Source organism: Patiria miniata, unplaced genomic scaffold (assembly GCF_015706575.1).
Source record: "Patiria miniata isolate m_02_andy unplaced genomic scaffold, ASM1570657v1 HiC_scaffold_5, whole genome shotgun sequence".
In the NCBI taxonomy this organism is placed as follows: Eukaryota; Metazoa; Echinodermata; class Asteroidea; order Valvatida; family Asterinidae; genus Patiria; species Patiria miniata.
Genome location: NW_024037072.1, coordinates 18,313,461 through 18,335,190, shown reverse-complemented (window position 1 = coordinate 18,335,190; position 21,730 = coordinate 18,313,461). Strand labels below are relative to the sequence as shown.

The 21,730-nt window shown below is 40.3% G+C and overlaps 1 protein-coding gene across 1 annotated transcript in view; it reads right to left on the bottom strand.

Moving 5' to 3' along the window:
* Positions 1-20,445, bottom strand: part of LOC119740803 (focadhesin-like) — a 36,153-nt gene extending 15,708 nt beyond the window's left edge. Inside the window, exons 1-19 of the mRNA XM_038216237.1 lie at positions 20,290-20,445; positions 19,632-19,888; positions 18,968-19,069; positions 17,548-17,737; positions 16,429-16,723; positions 15,027-15,247; positions 13,198-13,455; positions 12,279-12,488; positions 11,544-11,671; positions 10,845-11,027; positions 10,372-10,447; positions 9,470-9,604; positions 8,029-8,206; positions 7,629-7,817; positions 6,530-6,654; positions 6,240-6,332; positions 5,401-5,537; positions 4,948-5,185; positions 3,785-4,042 (exon numbers count right to left, since the gene is read on the bottom strand). Coding sequence (XP_038072165.1) covers positions 3,785-4,042; positions 4,948-5,185; positions 5,401-5,537; positions 6,240-6,332; positions 6,530-6,654; positions 7,629-7,817; positions 8,029-8,206; positions 9,470-9,604; positions 10,372-10,447; positions 10,845-11,027; positions 11,544-11,671; positions 12,279-12,488; positions 13,198-13,455; positions 15,027-15,247; positions 16,429-16,723; positions 17,548-17,737; positions 18,968-19,069; positions 19,632-19,888; positions 20,290-20,430 — 3,414 coding nt within the window. The 5' untranslated portion in view covers positions 20,431-20,445. The remainder of the gene's footprint in view (positions 1-3,784; positions 4,043-4,947; positions 5,186-5,400; positions 5,538-6,239; positions 6,333-6,529; positions 6,655-7,628; positions 7,818-8,028; positions 8,207-9,469; positions 9,605-10,371; positions 10,448-10,844; positions 11,028-11,543; positions 11,672-12,278; positions 12,489-13,197; positions 13,456-15,026; positions 15,248-16,428; positions 16,724-17,547; positions 17,738-18,967; positions 19,070-19,631; positions 19,889-20,289) is intronic.
* Between the last annotated feature and the right edge of the window lie 1,285 nt (positions 20,446-21,730).

Here is a 21,730-nt window from a genome sequence, read left to right as displayed (position 1 = left end):
CAATGAAGACTTGTGGTTGAACATCACATATTGAGGATTTACTTGTATTCAATCCAGGAGGGAATATTCTGCAAATTTGCATGTTCACAAGAAAACCATCATTAACCTATGGTTATTAGCGTTTGATTATGCCCCCCAGTCTTTAAAGCTTTCAATCCACATTTTTGTGATCCACGCGAACAAAGCCCCTTTGTGTCTAGAGAAGTGCTATAAGATCTTTAAATAAGACCAACCTTTGACTTTAAGAAACCATAATGGCTGCTCTCAAAATACTCTTTTTAATTAATGTACGTGTTTTCTTTTCTGAGAGTTCACCCTTCGATTCAGACAAGTTAAGCAAAACCTTTTGAAGAGGAAAAATAAGTAGACAGTTTTTGTAGTACAGTTACATACATGTGATAAAGTTCAATGAGTTGGGTTTATCTTCTGTTGTTTGTCATGATGCCAGATAGTATGCAAGTGAAGGAAGTGTACATGTAGATGAACAAGATTTGAAAACTCAAGGAGAGGAAATATCAGAGGAATTTTTCAGACAAAAAGGTAATTGGGTTTGGCTCAGCTTTGTTGATGTATTGTCTTGGTGATGGTAAGATGAGATTATTATAAGGAAAGACAGTCATGTAACTTGGAAGACATAGGAATAGCTTCAAGTAATACAACACAAACTGAAATGAAGTTGAGAAAGAAATAAAGACTAGAAACACTAGGAAGGCAATTAAGTTTGAGTAACTTCTAGTTTGAGTGAGAAATGTAGGTTTGCAAAGGTTGTATTAACCATAAAAGGAAGGCAGGAAGAAATGAGCTCATGTGAGACATATTGCAGGAAATCAAGTTATTTTATATTCAATTAGGGGTCTCTCCAATGGGTAATATTTGGAAAGATTATAGAACTGATAAAGCACTAAAAAGGGAAAGCAGGGGTAATTTGTCAGCCATGTTATAGCAAATCTTGAACCAGATTGGAACAATTCACAAACATATCTGTTCCTCTAAAATCCTCCAGGGAGATTTTGGAGGATTGAGGATGAATGGTGTTTGAGAAACATAAGGATTTGGAGGATTGAGGATGAATGGTGTTTGAAGAAGAAGATGATTTTGGAGGATTGAGGATGAATGCATTGTGAGAGGCAGGGCCGTCTGACGATTTCAAGATCGAGGCGCTGGGTATCCTTCATTCGAACATAAGTGCAAAATTTTGGAGGATTTTGGAGGATTGAGGATGGTTCCTAGCAAAAAGGGCCTGGGGGGTAGGGTTAAGTTGCTCAACATACTGACATTTTTTCCCCAAAAGACTATCAAGGTTGCAGAACAAGAAAAAGTTTCACTCCATTACATGTCAAATGATCGTCAATGTGGAATTTCATACATAGCAAAATACCCCCCCCCCCCCAAAAAAAACCAGACAATTTTCTTTCCTTCAAATAACACTTTTTTCTCCAACTACAGCAGCTCAGATATTGAAAAGTGTGCTTTAAACTTGTAATTTGAATTTACACTTTTTGCCAACAATTTGAAAAATGTTAACTGAAAAGAAAATACTGAAGCAGATGTGCTAAATAGGACTGCAGACAGTGATGACTAGATGGTGCAGCCATGTGTATACAAGTTTTTGAATAAGGCATGGGGTCCTTACACTGTTAACAGATTCACTTCAAATTTGAATGGTTATGGTAAAGATTTAATTCCAGGTGGTGGTGCCTGGGTACGGAAGGGGGCAATACATTTGACCAGAGTTGGAAGAATGAATGCAATTGGTTGGTACCATCGCTAAGGATCATACTTAAGGCACTGACAAAAATGCAGAGAGAAAAAGTAGAAGGTTCTATACGTTCATTCCCATTTTGGAAGTCAGCCCCGTTTTGGTTTTTATCATGTAAAAGTGGAGCATGTAACAGTTTCGTTCTAGATAGTAAAATCTTACCACAAGCAAATGTTACAAGGAGAGGAAGAGGAAACCTTGGCATTTTCGCCGAAAATTCACTGAAGTTCAGATTGATAACACTGAAACTAAGCATTTTAGTCACTGAATGAACACACATAACTGTGCCTCATTTATAATGAGAGTTTATTTGATTGACAGGTATTGGGCTGAGAAGAAATGTAGAGGAATTATCCATAACAAAGTTCATGTAGTCTGGAAGTTTGGAAACCCAAGCATATCAAGTCATATGGAATCAGCTAAGAATTACATCTGTAGCTGTCAGTGGGCTGACAGGGGGTTTTGAGATGTATAAATGATGTTGTGGATAGCGAAAAGTGGTTTGTGAAATAAACTAAACTATAGAGAGGGGAAAACAGGCGCATGTACGTATTGAACACGTTTGGAAACTGCTACAGATTTACTAGTAATTTACTAGCTCAATGGTCAGGGGGGTAGCTGAGTCATTGAGGATCAAGTTGAGTAGATGAGGAGCAAGTAGCTGTGTATAGAGTGTATGTAGAGTTGCAGATACCAGTATAGAGGAGTAAAGTTGTGTAGCAGGAATTTTGCAGGTGCTGGAGCGGGTTGGAGGAGAATTAATGCGAGTCCAAAACCACATGCACCCAATGCATAGGGCACCGTCAGTGTAACATGATTTTAGAGTTACTGTTGATGTGTCATGTTATCTATTGTAGTTCATGAGATGATGTAATTTGTGCTCATTCTTGTAAATAAGGCGTGGAGGAAGTAAGTGAAGTGGAGGCAAATATATAAGCTGGCCATATCGGCGCGGCTTCTGGGTTACTTAGTCCCGGTGAGTCTGGGGTTCATTGACATCAGGGCAAACTACCACAGTAGTCACATGAAATAATAATACTAAAATGTATAATATACAAATCTTACTATCTAACTTCTATCACAAAAACTACCAAACTCCCAACCCCCCTCCAAAAAAAGAAGAAAAAAAGAATTTTTTTTTTACAAATTATACGCTGAACCTTTATCCCAAGGGCACGTAAAAATGATATAATGAAAGACTCTCTATAATATCCAGAACTTGTTAAAACATGCTAAAGAGATATTAATTTTGTGTGATTCCAAGATGTAAGATTTAAATGTTGATGCCATAACACCTTGCTTTGGCATTTTCTAAATAGTCACTCCTCTGCTGCGCTATTGCCAAAGCAAGGAGGTTGGTTTTGGGGGTTTTTTAGTGTCAGGAACAGACAACACTAATTGTTGGAAACTGTTGTCTTAGGAATTTGAAGAACAAATAGAGCGCCAGAAGCCCATGTCAAGTGAGTTACGTCAGAGGGTTTATAGAAAGAGGTTTAAAATATGAAGGCCTGTGCATGGTATACCGGTAGTTAGTTCTAGCGAGCACAACCACAGAGACGCACGTTATTCAAATATTTTGTATGAGTTTATGAATGGATAAGACGTTTATTATGTTTTTTGTTTTATGGTGAAGTCCAACACCCATTACAGAGGAGGGCGCTGACTGTTTGCGGCACAGGTTTGAAGAGCATTTTTGAAATTTTCATCTCTAGTTTTTCCTGGATGTGGTGTCTTCCAATGAAGGGTCGTTAAGTTGTACAGAGAGAGAACTGAAGTAAACTTGAGTAGAAAATATGAAAGACAAATCACAAAATATTGAAGTTGTCAAAATTGAAATAATAAAAGTCGAAAAAAGAGCGTCAATTCTCTGCTGCGCTATCGCCAAAACAAGAAGGTGGAGTTTGGTTGTTTTTGAGTGTCAGATTAAAGACAAAACTTTAACGTCATGAACTCCCTAAAACTATTTACATTCTTTGGTCTGGCTGGCTTCTTTTTTTTTTTCTTCTTTTAAAAAAAAAAATATACCTCACTCCCTGTGTAGTCCAGGTAATGCTCTTCGTACAATCTCGCAGTCAGCATGCCCAGCGCCATCCCATGATGCATCTGGGCATCATGTGATCGCTGAGCCTTTGGTTGCCCCGGTAACCCCTCAATCATTACATCGATGATGCGGTGCAGTTGCTGGGTGTCGGTGGTCAGGAGGAAGGGTGCTAGGAGGGCTAAACCTAGGGCCGCGTTGCCCTGGACTGCAGCAGGCAAACCGACCCCTGGCTCACCAGAATGCTGAAATCAAGTCACAATATAACTGTTGTTTTGTGTCCTTAAAGGTGATATACAACATTTGCTTTTGCTGTAATTTTCAGACATGGATGGATTGGGGGGGGGGGTAGTATTTTATACCAAATATTATTTCACTGAATTTTTTTAGGTTTTGTATTCGTAGATGCTGGAAAAACCAAGAAAAACAATTATGATTTTGTGGTCTGGCTCTCTGACCCCACTTAAGTTGAAACGGAGTAATGTATAGACATCAAAATACCACTTTTCTTGAAAATGTCAGCACACAAGGTGCCTTGATTAAACAAGATGCTTTAGACTGTCATTCACTAACAGTCCAGTGAGGTATTTCATAATAAATTGGTAGTTTTGTTTTTGATGTTTGCAAATGTTGTGTATTCCCTTTAAAGGTAAATTTGCAATCTGAAGCCATCAATTAAAAGTATAATTTAAACAGTGTAGCTGTAAAATTTGCAAGGATCTTGAGCGATCAAATGCGAATCTAAACTTGTTACTTGTTAGGCCCTAAAAGACCCTGTGTTGTCTGGTCATGTGACAGCCAAGGAAGGGGAAGAGGGGAAAATTCAAATGTTTATGCCTTTCTTCGTCCAAAGTTCCATGACGATAAGACATCTTTTATAAGAAACTGCATTTGTATGACATCGTGATGAGGTCACACATCTCTCACAATTATGTGCACATGAACATTACCTACCAAACACATGACACATGACAAAAAAATGTGTATGTAGATAGAGTAAACAGAATGTCAAAAGTTCACTAATATTTTTTAAATCACATGAGGTCATGATCATCTAGAATAAAAAAAGAAGAAGAAACAAGAAAAGAATCAGAACAAAAACAAAGGCTTTTTTCGTAATTAAAAAAAAAAAGGAAAAAAATAGCTGTACCAGTTGATACCAGGTGAATATCTTTGCATCACTTGCCGGCTTGAAGCCCAGGAGGGAGAGTAGTGTGTCTATGACCACCCCAAGCCAATGAGTCTGCCCAGCATGTTGGGATGAGGACTGGTTGGATGATCTGGTCTCATTGTCATCGTCATTATCCAAGGCCAGGAAATGACGAGTCGTGACAACGGCTAGGCTAGCCAGGGCCAGAACAGAGTTACTCTGAGCTAATGAGTTGCTCCTGCAAAATACAAATTAATGCTGATTTAGATCTCTTTTTTTGAATGAATTGCTAATGAGGCCAAAGGCCAGTTAAGATGGCGACTGCAAGGGAAAAAGTAGGTTTCTGTTCGTATTACATTTCAACTGATATAAATTATAAACGGAGAAAGCAATATTCTGACAGGCAGTTCCTAAGTGTGGCAGTGCCAGCTTGCCTGTAACACAGATACTCACTTGGCAGCTGTTTTGATCTGGTCAGTCAGTTTATCCCGTACCCATAGCCATGCAGTGTTGACCCTGGCCTGGAAGTCAGCTGGACTCTCATCCAGGTGGCCGTGGCTTCGCTGAAGCTCAAGCTCAGCGCATCGACTCTGAATAAAATATACACCAAACAGAAGTTACTGAAATATTCGGAGACCTGCATTCTGACCTACAGAATAATCTTGTAACCTCAATTGGAGGCTACATGTATGTTTCTGCATGGTGTCATTCACACTCTCCCAATATTCCTCTAATACAATGGGACTGTAAACATGGTAAAGCATGAATGACTGCACTAACTGTTTAAGGACAGGGCCTAATGAGCAGTAACTATTGGTTAGCAAATTTACGTGCTATGCAAAAAAGAAATGGATTTTGAACGAAGTTTTTGGGTATCCTCACTGGATTTAAATGATGGCAAGAGGTTTATAATAGATCACAGTATAAACATGCAGGACATCTGGCCACTAAATAGTCGACTATAAAAATGCATCGAAATTGTATAGAGACTACTTAGGCGACCGCAGCTAGTAGAGACTACTTAGGCGACCGCAGCTAGTAGCAATTATTGAGGTAGAACTAGGTTATATGCACGCACCCAATGTACTTTCGCCTAACGGGGTTACCAAATGTACACGCCTTGACTTTAAGAATTCATGCAACATGTGTGTACAAGTGAGGTTCCAATTTTGTTCACTTGGTTAGTCTACATGTGTTCACATGAATATTCAAAGACTCTTACGAGTATCAACACTTGCAAAATAGGAGTTGAAAAGGTCGTGAATTGTTTCCAATGCTGGACTACACTTTACCTGAATGAGAGCCGGCAGGGCATTCTGCATGAGGGACATCCACGCCTGAGGCAACTGTATCAGCTCAAACCAATTGGTGGACTCAACACGCACCTGCCATTAAAACATGCATCCACAATCAATCAACAACATAAAACAAACACAATCAATCAACAACATTACAAACACATACAATCCAATCTCCTATTTCATCTTGAAAATTTAAAACGATACAAAATATAAAGAGAAGAAAAACCACATGTTTTCCGGTGAGGTGGAGAACTCAGTGCACCCTACAACTGTTTCATTACCTCATTCATGAGAGTGTTGATCATGTGTTGGTACCCTCTACCTTTGTTGATAACATGACGTCTGCCCGGCTTATCGTCTCGTTGGCTTGTCTCTCGCTTAGGTTCAAAACAACATAACAAGCCAACTGGAGAAATAAAAAAAAATAAAAAAAATATGGCATCTCACCAATTACTGCTACAGCAATCCACATAATGAAAAACACCGGCTTGATTTTTGTATTAACTCTAACCTTCCGAAACCCCTTCAAAATCCTCTTTGCAAATTGGAGGATTTTGCAGGATTGAGGCAATATGGCAAAAAGGTGTGGCTGCATGATTTTGGAGGATGCACTGTGTCAAGGTCTTGGGGCAGACCTTGTGTTGTTAATGCTCAGCCGTACATAAATTTAGGCCTAGATTATACTTGAAATCCTTGGCACTGCTCCAGGATGTCACTGGCTCTGCCTCAACATATTGACAGTGATTGCTGGAGGATTTTGCAGGATTGAGGCAATGTTTACCCCTCCACGGACCTCATTCAAGAAACAACGGATGATTTGAGGATTGAGGTTGTTTGCGTTTTTTTTGACATGGAGTCAGTTGGAGAATGTTGCAGGATCGAGGCTGCATCCTAGCAAAAATGCCCAGGGACTATTGGTAAAACATATGCAATCTGTGACCATGAAATGAGCCTGAAGTCACACATTTCCACTTTGCCGTACAGTGGGAAATAGCCAAAATTTCAAAAAGGTGGGCTATTTTTTTTGGGTGTGTTTTTTGCCTCTCTCCTGCCCACAACAATTTTCAGTAAAACCTCATCATTCATTTGCTGCACAATTGGTCAAGCTCAATAAAGTTGGCTGTCTGTAGTTCTGTCACTAAAACCAGTACCCATCAATGAGCACACATACTTATTCCATAGTTGCGGGGAGCACACACCCGATGAATGATAATTATTGTGGGGGACCAACGACGCTGCGGGGACAACACAACTTGGTCCTAATTTCCTGCAGTACTAGCCAATGCATCAACCTTAGCCTGGCGGCACATAAAAACATCAAACACAATCAATTGTGCATCAGAGTTCACAGTAGTCAAATTGATTTCTTAATGGAATTACCTGCCAATCCTGGTTTCAGACCTGGTTGCTTCACCCTTTCAAATCGATTTAAGAGCAGGGATGGAATGCTGTCCAAGGTTTTGCTCCTACTTGCTGTTTGCTGTCTCTGTCGCGCGCCAGACTTGTAAACTCCTCTGGGCAGGTTTTTAACCTCCTCAACCAACAGTGATGACAGGAAAACTTGGTATGCTGTAAACAAAAAAAAACAGGTACCTTAAGATATCAATCTGTTTGACTCTCAAGTTTAATCTAGCACAGAAGTTACTGACGTAAAATGCTATTACTTTCCAATACCAAATAACCATATTTCTGCTACTTGTACCAAGAAAAAACACTCTACTGTAGTGCCCTCATTCCCTTACAAATATGGATAATTGGCTGTTATTCTTTACATATATACCTGGGAGGACCTCCTCATGAATATTCATGAGGAGCTTGACATAACAAGATGGCGGAATGGCCTCATATTCCTCTTCTTCTTCTTCTTCCTCCTCTTCTTTACTGCTCTTCTTGTCAGTTTTGTCCCCCGTCTCCTTCTGCTTGGCTTTTTCAATCTTTTCTTTCTCCTCTTGAGCTACCTAATGACATAAAATGCAAAATTGTGTACATGGTCAGCGGTAACAAAAGCCTTTATGACATCATATAGCCACTTCCAAATGATGTGTCTTTAGTTGCCAGCTTGGACATGTCATTCGAAACAATGGAATCCACATTGGGAAATTTGATTTGGCAGATATTTGCATGTTGCAATCTAAGGCCGTGTCTGAATCAATTGGCTACGGCTTGAAATCACACAAGAGTCTATAGTAGTGGCTGCAGCCACTTCCCATAGACTCGCGTGTAATTTTAAGCCGTAGTCAAGTAATTCGGACACAGCCTAAGTTTACCATTAACCCTAACTCCCTACTGTCCTGCACTAAGTGCTGTACCAAGTCCAACAAAATCCACAAATCACACTGCTTCCAATGCATGCTTTGTTTTAGGCCTCCAGGCCCAAGTACATCAATATTTAGTCACACCAGGCGTGCAGGACAAGTCCCTCCAAAATCCACCAAAATGGGGGGATGGATTTTGATGGAGTTGGGGAGGTAAGGGTTATTAAACCAACACTTCCTAAAGGCTAGCTGCTGCTTGCCTCGGTATATGTACAGTCGCATGTTAGGCCATCAGCCTAATGGTTTGGTCAGTATCAAATCAGGGCATAAATGATTACAGTGCGCATGTGCAAGGTACATGTATACCGCCCCTAGAGTGGTAACAAGCATTTTGATGGACATTTTGAAAAAAAAGTTGATAACACCCAAAAAGCTGCCACTGCTGCAATGCTATCACATATTTTCCAACTTCGGAGATGTATACCTTGCCAAAAATCGTAATGACGATTATTCCCCTCATTTTATACCGGTGGCCAAAATTTTGAACCAAGGCTGATGGCCTATGTAGCGCAGACACTGAGAACTGTTCTCTAGTCCACCAGTGTTTTGAAAATATCAAACAACAAATGTTACACAATACAATGTGAATTAGATTATTGCTGGTCACTGGAAAATGTATGCAACTACATCCCAGAATGTGATCAAATACTGAGGTGCCCCCCAATGCCTCAATAATAATAAATATATGAACATCCTTTATGGTCTGAACACAAGAGCAACATCCTTTGTGGTCTGAACACAAGAGCCCACTTATTAAGTTAAGATTCTATTAAAATATTTGGTATCAAACTTTTATGAACGAGTTTAAATATTTGTCGTTAAATATTTAAATGCGTAAATGTCACATTGAAGGATATTCATAATTATCATCAAACCATTCTAACGCATAGAAAATGGCATTTTTACTTCAGGTGGTAGGTCATCCAGTGTGAAGTCATCTTCTTGAAAGTTGGCCAGTGCAGTGAATGCAGCAGAAGATACAACTGGGTTGCCATGGTTACTGTACTTCCACAATAGCTCCACAACTTCATCACAAAAGTCCTATGAAATTTATGACATAATTTGATGTTAGGAGACCGTGAATGTTCGAAATCTTAACCAAACTATATGTAGGGCCAATGATTTCCTACTTCATCTTAAAACAGGACAAAATCAAAAGAATTCACCTTTTCAAAACGGACTTTAGCTTAAAATTCTTAAGGGCAGTTTCACCCTGTCGGACGTACATTTTGCACCATTCAACCCCAAGTTCCTTAATTTACTCTCAAAATGCCTTAGACGACAGGAGAAAGCATTGTATACTTCCCATATTTCTAGGTGATGGGAGGGGACATCCCCCACCCGTTTCCTGAAATCTAGATCCGCAACTGACTAAACTCTTGAACACTGTTCAAAACAAACTATATTTCAATCAAATATATCTAATATGCTTAAAAATGATATACGTTTCATTTGTGGCATATGGATTTTTTTGAAGTTTTGGCATTGAGGTTTCCGCGGAATTGACCTGTACTGTGTTCAAAAAGAGATACAAGACATTGGAATCCATCATGTCATGTCACTTCAGTTACACCTTAGAAGCAGCCATATTGGGTGACTTTAACTGTGAATCAAGGTAGCTTCAGATCATTGCGCATAGTGATTAGGGCAATCAAGGTAGCTTCAGATCATTGCGCATAGTGATTAGGGCAATCAAGGTAGCTTATAAAGCACTCTAAGCAAAAAAGAAAACGACTGCTCAATGTACACTTGATTATTAAAGGTTGTGCTACAAAAATTATTTCTTGTGGTTGATTGGGAACAAGTACCTCACTGTCTTGACTGTCTGCAAGTAAACCTGGCGCTGAGCCAAGAAGTTTGCACAGGTTCTGCAGAACAAGAGGTCTGCAACGAAAAACATCATAAATTAAAAAAGTCTCAATGTTCATGCACAAGGGTGACTAATCCAGTCACAGATTCCTGTGTTTGTCTTTACTATTAAAATAATAATGTGCAAGATCAATTGACCTGAACTTGAGGTGAAAATTTTTCATTTTATTATGGTCATCAATTTGCAATATTTTCAAACTGTTTTTTTCCCCACAGAATTCACTTATAAATTGTCCTTGACCAAATACAATGCAAGCCCAATAAGGAAACAAAATAAATCCCCCCAAAATAGACATCATATAACGTGCCCAGAAGACACCTATTCAAATAAAACCTCACCAGTTTTGTTAGGTCAACTTGCACTCTTTTGTCAATGTTTCTGCAGTAAAAACAAAATGAGGTGAATTCCTACCTGTTATCCTTGGTGAGTTTAGGGGCCAGTACAGCCCACATGGTGCGTAGGTCCACTACCTCAGCCTGACATAACGTATACAGAGCATCTAAGGCCATGGCCGCTATGCTTGACTCTCTGTCACTTGTACATTCGTTTAAGAGCTTGGACAGCAATGGAAGGAGATCAGCTCCATGGTGGGGTCTGGAGAAAAAGGAAGGTATAAGAGACAGACCTCTACACGTTTAACAATTGTTGGCTGCTGCCAGTGTAAATCACAAGTCTAGTCCCTAGTAACAGGGGAAAACTAACAACAAAGCAGGCTTCCCAGCACTTTTGTCGACAATATTTTGTTAGTATAAAAATCGTGGAATAAAAGTATTTTTAAGGAAAACCATCTGGCATCTTTCACTTGCATGACTACAAAACTTACAACTTTAAAGGCCTTTTTCTCAGTATTCTACTTTTTGACATGTTGAAAAGTGCAAACTTTTAACAGCCATAACTTGTCAACTGAATGTCCGATTGAAGTACAACAAACAGTATTGTAAGGAGGATTTTATTCTCTCTCCTAACACCTGCAAACCCTCAGTTCAACTTCTGCCCAGTTGTGTCTCATTCTGCCAGAACGCCACACATTTGACGCGTGATAAAACACGACACAAAGTAAAAGCCCTGGGAGAGTCAGGGACAAGATGTTGCTCAAAGGACGAATCCTACCGTAATTCACACACGTCCCTGATGCTAGCAGCCTTAGCTAGAAGCAACTCATAGGCTGTATCCTCACTGCCTGGGATGCCACTTGGTGACTGAGAAAGCAGTTTCTGAAGGTGGGGGAAGCTTCTGTCCTACACAATGCAGAGGATGATCAAAATGATATTTTGTTAAAAATTTTGTCAAAATTTTTGCCAGGGAACTCAGATCATTCCTGAATCCTAGGGTTTCCAAAAGCTGAATTCCACATCAAATAGTGAATTCTATAAGCCTTTTTGCAATTTCAACGGGCGTGTGCACTTCATGATTCACGACTTAGTTTTGTGAGATAAAACAATTTGATAAACACACACGTGTGCAAAATCATAGCAGGGTATCAAAGAAATCAAAGAAGTTTTTGAAGTAAATGCAAATTTTTGTTATGGCACCATAGTTTAAAATGTGTTGTACATGTATGCTCTACAACTTTTGTGCGAACAACATTTCCATCTTCTTTTTGATTAGATGAAAAATTGCAAGATACGGAGTGGGTTACCACATCCCCCATAGACTTGTGTGCTTTCATCTGCTTTGTTTATCTCTCATAGAAAATTGTAAAAGTCTTGCTGTGGGCATGCATACTTGAAATTGCGAAAGAGGCTTATTGAGGCCATTACCATTTTTCAGTGAAGCAAAAAAAAATTTAAAAAAATAAAAAAAATGTAAAAAATTATTTAAAAAGCGCCCTAGAAAACTTCATACCTGTAATTTCCACAGCTGTGTTGTGAGCCTCAGCACTAGTGGAGTCAATGCTGCATCCCCCATTGCCAGGGACTGCAATGCTCGGATCACTGCTGTCATGCAGACTTTGTGCGTCGCAGTCTTTGGGATGGCAGACAGCAGGTCAAAGGTCATGGCTGGGTCATGCTCCTGACTAAGCCTGTAGAGTAACAGAGGTAGCAGGCTGGGAGCCTAGACAACAGGAAGGAGAATGCATCATTATGCATCATGAGCTATGGGAAATTTATGCAAATATATGAGATGTTCTGAATCGATTATGATAAAACAAACTGCAAGGCTTTCTGCCCATGTGTAAACACGTGCGATATGCCACTTTTATTTCCACTTTCCATTGCTGCACTTCTGTCCAGACTGGCCCTAAATAGCAACTACCATGTAATGCACTAATCGTCATAATCAAAAGACAGAATCTTTGGGCAAGGTGTTACAACATCATCACTCCCACGGGTACACCCATCTAAAAATATATATATGTATATCATGTATGAATCAATATATTTAGGCAGCTGACTAGCTGATATTTGACATATAGAGTACTGGGGCAGTTTTGGGGAATTTGAGGAGTAAATGGTAGGGCGGTTGTGGGCGCTTTGAGGGCTATTGGGCACATGAGGGCAAATAATCCCCATGGAAACTCTCAAATCATACATGTGAAGTGCCTATTCACAAAATTGTGGCTTTCAACAAAGAATAAAACCACTCAAAATTACATCACATATAATTGTTGCATCTTCTCAAGACAGCTTACAATTTTTTGAATAATTCTATTTGCTAAAATGTTATGCGGGCATGTCATTTGAGGGGTACTGAGTTTTCTAAAAACCAACTGTGTCTAGTGTTATTCTTTGTTCCCCGTACCACATAAGGCATGTATACTCACCCAAGAACAATCCCGACTTGCAATGTTGATCAGAACGTTCAGAGAAGCCTGCACCACTTCCGCTTCTTTCTCCCAAAACAGGGAGGACACGATCAGCACAACCAGAGGTGACACGTTGTCCACCGAGGATAAACTGGACTGCAGGTTGAACAACCAATCATGTGAAGCCTTGGGATGACCCATCAGGGTACGGGACAGCTGGCCACACCTTTGCATCAGCTGGTACCAGGCATTCAGGCTGTGATTGGGAATCTTTTCCTGAAAGTCACGAAATTCATAACACTTTAATGTTATTGCAATATTACTATCGTTAAAGGGAATGTACAGCATTGGCTTTTGCTGTAATTTTCAGAAATGAAGTATTTGAGGGGTTAGTATATTAGATCAAATATTGATACACAGACATGTTTGAAGTTTTGTGTTCGAAAATGATGGAAAAACCAAGAAAAACAAAAATGTTCAAGTAGTCTGGTTCCCTGACTCCACTAAAGATGAAATGGATCAATTTATAGATGCCGGAAAATTGTACAGTAAGGGAACCAGTCTAGCTGGCCTGCACCCCTTCATGAACATGTAACCAATAGCAAACACAATTTGGACTGAAACAAAATAAATTTGCAGAAGAGCAGAAGTTGAAAAATAGTTAGGTTTTTCCAACGGTGGTCGGCCGACCACCGTTGGAAATGTATACAAAATTACCATTTTCTTGAAAATGACTTCACACCATGTGCCATAATTTTACAGGATGCTTTAGATCATTTATTTATCATTTACCAACATCCTAGTAAGGTATTTCGTAAAAACTTGGTAGTTCTATTTTTCAATGTTAGCAAATGTTGTATTTTCCCTTAAAGTTGCAGCGCTTTATTGACAGATGCCACTTTTTTTGTCGACACTGGTTCACTGTTCCCGGCCGTTCAGCAGGTTAAAGCCCTCCCTTGACACTTATGAAATACTTACTGCAAAACACTCCAGCGGTCCATAATATCGATCACCGCACGCAAATTTGAACCGGCGCGCTTTGCGTGCAACTTTTGACTGGCTCGGCACACTATTGCAGCTGGCGTGTGTAAAACTTGATCAGAGAGTTTTGAATAATCAAATTTTCCGTGAAACATAGTTCCGAATAATCAAATACTAAATTATTCAAAAAAGGAAGCCCTACAGTTGAAACCAAAAATAAAAAAGGAGAAGAAATTTCAAAATGGTGGCTCCAGACTATAGAAGAAGCTTTCCTGAAGTGTAAGGGGGGAGGGGGGAAATTAAAATTATTGAGTGTTTGGAACTTGGTCTAATCACAGCCGTATTGCATATCTGACAAAAGTCCAGCATGCATGTACGTGTATTACATACATCCCAAGGACAGCAGGACAAAGAAAGAACAACAGATTCTTTGCTGTCCTCAAACATACATTTTTTTGATGAGAACCATCCTCATACGTCAAGTCTGTGTGCTTAGTCTATGGGAGAGTGTTATATTATAGGAACAAAGGGAAACACAATACCTTGTCCTCAGACGTAATGGTAAAGTACGACTGTGGAATGTGCAGTTTGGCACATTTGGCATTGGATGGAGAGACGCACATTTTGTTACCCATGAGCTCAGTAGACCAGGCTAAATAGACCAGTCCAGTTTTTACTGAAGGGGAGTGCACTTTCGAATGACGAGCAGGGCTGGAAAGTGCAGTTTGGCACTGGAGAGAGTAATGTTTTGTTACCCACGTGCACGTGTGCCTAATGGATTGGTTTGTTCTATATGCAGAGGAACAGTGAGAAATGGAGTAAATAAATACGCTCATTACTGCTCTCATTCGAGAAGTGTTGATTACCTTTTGTCGTAACTGCCTTCTCTTTGCCTGCTGAACAATTCTACTGACACAAGACAGTAACTGTGACGCTTGTTTCTGATTGGCTGATCTTTCCTGCCTTTCCATGGTGACTTCTGTATAAACAGGTGTCGATATTATCCGCAGCAGAGGAAGGAGCAACATTTTCAGGCCGGACGTGTAAGTTTGCTCTTCGTGTTCACAAGCATTCACGATTTTCCAAGCTGTACGGACAAAAAACAGGGAATAATCGCAAGATGGGATGAGACATGTTATGGTTGATGTAAAGCCAGTATGGTTTTATCATCATTGATAACCCATTGAAAGCTAACAAAGAATAGCATTAAAATACAACATAAATGATGAAACTTGAAGGCTACTTCTGATCTGGATTTATGCAACGACTGATTGTTATAAAATTTGATATGCGCAATTTGGGCAATTCACAATGTAGTGCACCACAAAGAGTTTGCCGTGGGGAGTCCATTTTTCAAGTTTACGGTCGACAAAACATGGCCCATTTAAACGAGTATCAGTAGACAACTTGAGCTAATTTGTTGATTGGGGCATAGCATTTTGCTGTCTTACAAAAAACACCATAATGATTAACAGAAAAGAAGAGGGCAAATAGATACTCGAATCATACGCTTACGAAACCACTGACCGGAAAAACTAACAATTTCAAATTTCCCGTGTTACAAATTTGTCGACCATCTCTCACAATGCACTGGAAAAAATTAACTCTCTGTGGCAAACTCTTGGTGGCGCACTGCATTGTGAATCGCCCTAATTAGTACATATGCAAATTTGTCGTTATTAGGATACGTTTTTTTGTGTGGTTAATTACAGCCACCACTGCACCACACTTCAATCAAAGATGCCTTCAGTATCCAGCATTGAAAATTCCATTCATAAGATGAATTTGCGTCGGGGTGATGTAAATCAATATTAGGTTTTTGCCCTTCAGTGAAGTATAAACACTGTATGCTCACTGTGTTACCTCACCCAGTGCACTTGTGGCAGAGTTGTAACGAGGCACTGAATTTTATGACTCGAGTCAAGTCATTTTCAGGAAGTGACTCGAGTCAATTTGAGGCATTAGGTCAAGAAGGTCAAGTCGAGTCGAGTCACAGTTTGTTGTCGAAATTGAAAATTCCTTGTCAAAGTTTTATGATAATGGTGTCGAGATATCTGTTTGATATCAGTCTAAAAACTTAATATAAAAAGAAATTCCGAGGCGATAATACCAGAAACAAACAAAAACAAAAACAAACGGATGGGAAGATTCCCCTCCCAGGTCCTTTTATGGCCTTGTTTTTTTTTTCTCATAAGAGAGAGCACTGATTATAAGGGCCTCATTTTCAATTCTTATTTGAAATTCCTCCATCAACTCAACGTAACCCACCGACAGAGAGTAGCCCTTTGAGTTGATCAGGAGGAACCTTAAGCAACAGCCAGCTCAGACAGCAAATCACTGATTCATCCACCAGATCAATGTCACATGACTCCATCGCCATGCCAACGACCTTTATGCAAGGGGTCACGTCGTGGCCAAAGGTCACACACTCTTTGCACAATGTGAACGCCGCGATGGAAAGTGACTTCAGCAACGTTTTGTTAGTCTCCTCCTGAGCCTGCACAACGTTTGCCAGTTTGACAAGATACACGTTGACTTCACTCAGTTCTTGCAAGTTTTTGACCTGAAATGGGGGGGGGGGGGGGAAATGAAAACTGTGATAAAATCTTCTCAGTGAAGTGAGAAAAGAAAGTGTTTGGGCCGGTTTAGACTTGGAGCAAAGGCAACCGCACATTGGGACATCACCACAAGTATTCCAACTAAGAATTTTGCAAAAATTGAATCATTTTCAGCTCCTGCAAATTTTGCCGGAAAAGTGTCATCACATATCAATTTCGCTTTACATTGCATTCGGGTGAAGCGTGAACCGGCATTTGAAACAATGCACTTGCAATATTACAACACACAATACTGACATACTACACAGACCCAGCACAGTTGGTTATTTCAGAAACTATTGTAAACAGGAGTACTGCAGTGTGTCAAATCTCTTTTCGGTTGAGTGTTTATTTGAAGAACCAGTTAATCTTCTTTTCATGTTTTTAGCATTACCTTGTTAATTCCATCAGTTATTTATGTCACATTTACTCAACAAAATTATCATTTGGGGATGCTTAACTATTTGGGTTAGAATAACCATTTTTGTGTGAGCCTGATTTGGGAAAAGTTTTGATTTGATTGAAATTCTCTCTGGGTTGAGTAGCTTGTCCACGCTTCTGTCAAGAAATGTGTTTAAAACTCATTGATATTGTGTCTAAAGGGGCTAACAAGCTATGCGCTACATTGTGAATGAAGTCACATTAAGAAAGGATCTGTGTGGTTGGTAGCAAAACAGTGTTTTTTTCTGCGGTACTACAAGTACAACAGCTCTATATAATGTATATGAACATGTAGACGACTACTTTTCTAGGAATAAATACTAATAAAAAAATAGCAAAATTTGTGTACCTTCATCTGATGAAGACAATCCAGAAAAAAAGTGCAAATATCCATGGCAACAGGACCCGTAGATGTGCCAGCCTGCAGCAGAGTTTCGGCCAGCAAAACCTTGAAGGTGATTAGCTGATGCGGTGTGGTAGGATTCAACATAACGTAAGACAGGAAGGGACTGAGCATTCGTACATTATGACAAGAGAACCTGCAAATTAACAATTTTAATAAGACACATTTATCAAAGTTAACTCATGTGATCTTCATGAACACATTATTTGAAGGCTATCATTAGGTACTCACTACACTGGTGCCATGAATTGAAAAATGCTACAAAATAAGACACGATACAACAAGTATCATGGAAGGAGCGGAAACAAATGATTACGTCAGAAAGTTGATGGGGAATGATATGGCCCATCGTGTGCCAAAGGACTGACTAAACAAGCTGCACTTTTTTTAATCCATGTTTCAAGAAGAGCAGGAGATAATCTGGAGAGGATTCTTGTTCAAGGAAAGGTTTCAGGCAGTCATTCACGTGGCAGACAGAAACTCTGCTGGGCCGATCGGATTACCCCTAACCCTGCTCAATCCAACAGGATCCAACTATCTGACATACCCGCTGGGTCCTGTTGGATTGAGCTGTAAACCCTTTGTATATATTCCTGTTGAAATCTGTTGGATTGAGCAGGCAACTGAAAACATTCAGAGTGGGAGTCTGTTGGATACTGGTAAATAACGCCAAGTTGGACTCTGTTGGGTCCAGCAGCAAACAGACAAATAAGGCACAGTTGGATTCTGTTGGATTGAGCATGCCAGTCATTTGATATGTTCAGGTACCCAACGACTTGGCAAGTGTGGGACTGTGTCTAATTGAGTAGGAAACTCATATGAGTAACCATCAGACTCTGTTGGATTTAGCAGGGTAGTACTGGGGAACTACTAGGTGGTTAGAGTTAAAGGAGCTGACAGGCATGCCTCTGACCTCAGCCTACCGGTCAGCTTTGGACAGGCAGAGGTGGAACTCCATCATCAAAAGCATCACAATGTGTCAATCATGACTCTCAGGATGACGACAACAACAAGTACAGATATTCAAAATTTGGTTTTGCCCTTCACAGACTGAAATTTCTTTAATTACTATGTGCTCAGTGCTGTCTGAGGGATTGCAACAAACAAAATTTCACAAGCTCAGTGGGGTTGGACCTGAACTTATGACATTTTACTTCATAGTGCAGAGGTCCTACCACTAGATCAACAAGCTTGCCAGGGTTAGTTGGCTGGTTCGAATCCAATGTAGCAATTGGTATCGACATCAGTCACTTTATGTATTATGTATGATGGAATTTTTAAGGGATATGAAGGGCAAAACCAAATAGTGACTTTACATCTCTCTCATGCAATAATTTCATGATTCAACATAACTCTAGGTATTTACCTTTCATCTGTCGCATGGAGTAGCTTGGATACTTCCTGCAGTATGATCGGCCAGCAATCTGGTCTGCTGGTCAATGCTGAGATGAATGGATGAGGCGGGTTCCTATCACACAAGAAAAAAAGAAGTACTTTTAGGCCTGTTCACACTATCATAACTTACGCTTGTGAAAATTAAAATGGATCCACCGTGAGATCCAACACAGATAGGTAAATTGTTCACACTTGCACTTCAATTTCAACCGTCTACACAGATGAAGCCTCACAACCCTGGCCCCAACCAGGGCTGAATTTTACGCATGTAGAGCCTTGGACTTGTGTAAAAGCCATATTGGATTCTTGCTTGTGCTATCGACTCCTGGAAAGGTCAACCTGCTTTCGGCTGGACAAGGCCCAGAGGCCGCCCAAGAAGACCTTGGATTGATCAACTGGGTCAACCAAGCGAGGTAGAGAGTGCTTGGAACCAAGCTTTGACGTGGGCACAGGTCAGCATGATGGACCAACGCTGTGTTTGCGGCTGAGTGAGTGAGTGAGTGAGTGAGTGAGTTGTGTAAAAAGGGTTGCAAGCATTGGGTTCCATTTAGGTCCAACATAGAGATTTTGGACAGCGTGAAAAGGCCTATTGATTTTTAGGGTACAACGTAGCATCATATTCAATTTTACTGTACCTCAGACCAAACCGACAGTGATACGTTCCTTCAGCAGCAACACAAGCATGCATGTCCAGAAGTAACAGCTGCCTCAGAGCCTGCACAGCTCCTATGCAGCTAACTGCTGAGGGGATGACGTTGAGCAGGCCTCTCATGACGTAGGAAAAATCTGCATGGCCGTCACGGACAAGAGAAACAAGGGTCTCACTGCAGGCAATTGATACAGAGTTGGACTCCACTGTGCACTGGTCCCATAGGATCTTGAGCTCTGCGATCTTAAACAAATGAAAGAAAAGGGTTGCCATAACACTGTGAAGGTGAACTCTTGTGAACATATGTGCACATGTGGAGTGCCGTGGCCTCGTGGTCTAGAGTATTGAATTTTGTGGTCTGCGGGTAATTTTGCAGGTTGTGGGTTCGAGTCCAGCCTGGGGGTTATGTTGCGTGTGCCCTTGCGCAAGGCACTTGGTCACTCATCGCTCTCTCCACCCAGAAGAAGATGGGTAGCTGTAAGGGCCGAGATGGTTATTGTGGTTGAGCACCTCTTTAAAATCTCTTCCAAGTGATTTCTTCTGATCAATAGGTAAAGGTAAAGCAAACTCTTAGAATATGAAACGCGTGCAGATTTCATCCCCAATTTTCTGCTTAAATTCCAAAACTTAACAATTCCACATACCTGGGGCGTCTGGCTGTTAATAGGACCACTGCCAGCAATCTTCTCTTTCTGCCTCACAACTTGACCGTAGAGTTTGGCGGCTGCTCCCAGGCATAGGCCTGGATCGCCAAAATGCAATCGTCGCTTCAGATCCTCGGCCATATTAAGTCTGTGATTAACTCCTGTAAATATTCATGCAAAGGAAAAAGACATAACGCGGAGCTGCGGACCCAATCAAACATTTTGCATTGTCAAATGAGATCAGGGCCCAATTTCATAGAGCTACTTAAGCAGAAAATTTGCTTAAGCACGAAAAAACATTGCTTAGTAAAATTAGGTTACCGGCCAAAACTCCTTGTGATGTACATTGCTTGTGACTGGTATTTAGCTGTTGTTTACTTAGCATAACAATCGCATGGAGTGTTGGCCGGTAACCTGATTTTATTAAGCAAGACGTTTTTGTGCTTAAACTTAAAGCAAATTTTGTGCTTAAGCAGCTCTATGAAATTGGCCCCATGGCTTTTGGTCAAATTAGCTTAGTCATATTCTGTCACCATGGTCACGATCAAAAGTGGGTGGGGTTTATATGGCCGATCTAGGGGTGGTCAATTGATTAGCGATCGTGAAGTTAGGGGCCCTGTTCCCTACAAGAGAATAAATCAACTTTTAATTTATTTGGCTTACCAAACAATGTGGTGACAATACAGGCATGTCATAGATTAGAGGGCAGGATTTTGAATTTTTTAGGGAAATTTGGGGGTAAAAATGATAACTAAAATGACGATGATAATGATATTTAATGCAACATGAAATTAAGAATGGCGATCACCGCGATGTACCGTGACCGCGCAAGGCGCGCTGCTTCGCATGGCACTGTTGTGCGCTTTCTTGCAATTTGCGCAATCTTAAGAATGAGCGCGCATTCTTAAAAATGAGCACGCAATCTGAAGAATGAGCGCTCATTTTTAAGATTGCGTGGGAATATTACCTGCGCAATAATTGAATTTATGAATTTTGTGCAATCTTAACAAACACTGCACGGCATTATGATGTTAAATTAAACGTATTGGAGGTTAAAGGGGAAATAATCATATGACACTGTACAAAGAGAAAAGAAAATGATCTATGCTTCTAAGTTCTGTACCCGTCATGCCCGTTGAAGCTACGATATTTTGATTAGCAGAATCCTTTATTTAGCATGTTAATTGTTGGCCTATTCACACTTCAGAAATTAATAGGCCTATAGGCCTAAATGGTTTTCCATTACACTCTCCACCTCACACAAGAAATTAAAGGCATGAAAAGGGAAAGAATGTTGCAACCTGATGCAGCTTTCTCATCAGCAGATCAGCTCAATGACAATGAAGGTCAGGCATTGCAAAAGTGATGACTGATGATTGAGTCAAGCACTCAAGACTCAAGGCAAGCATTTTGTCAAGACTTGAACAATGATGAATCTGGG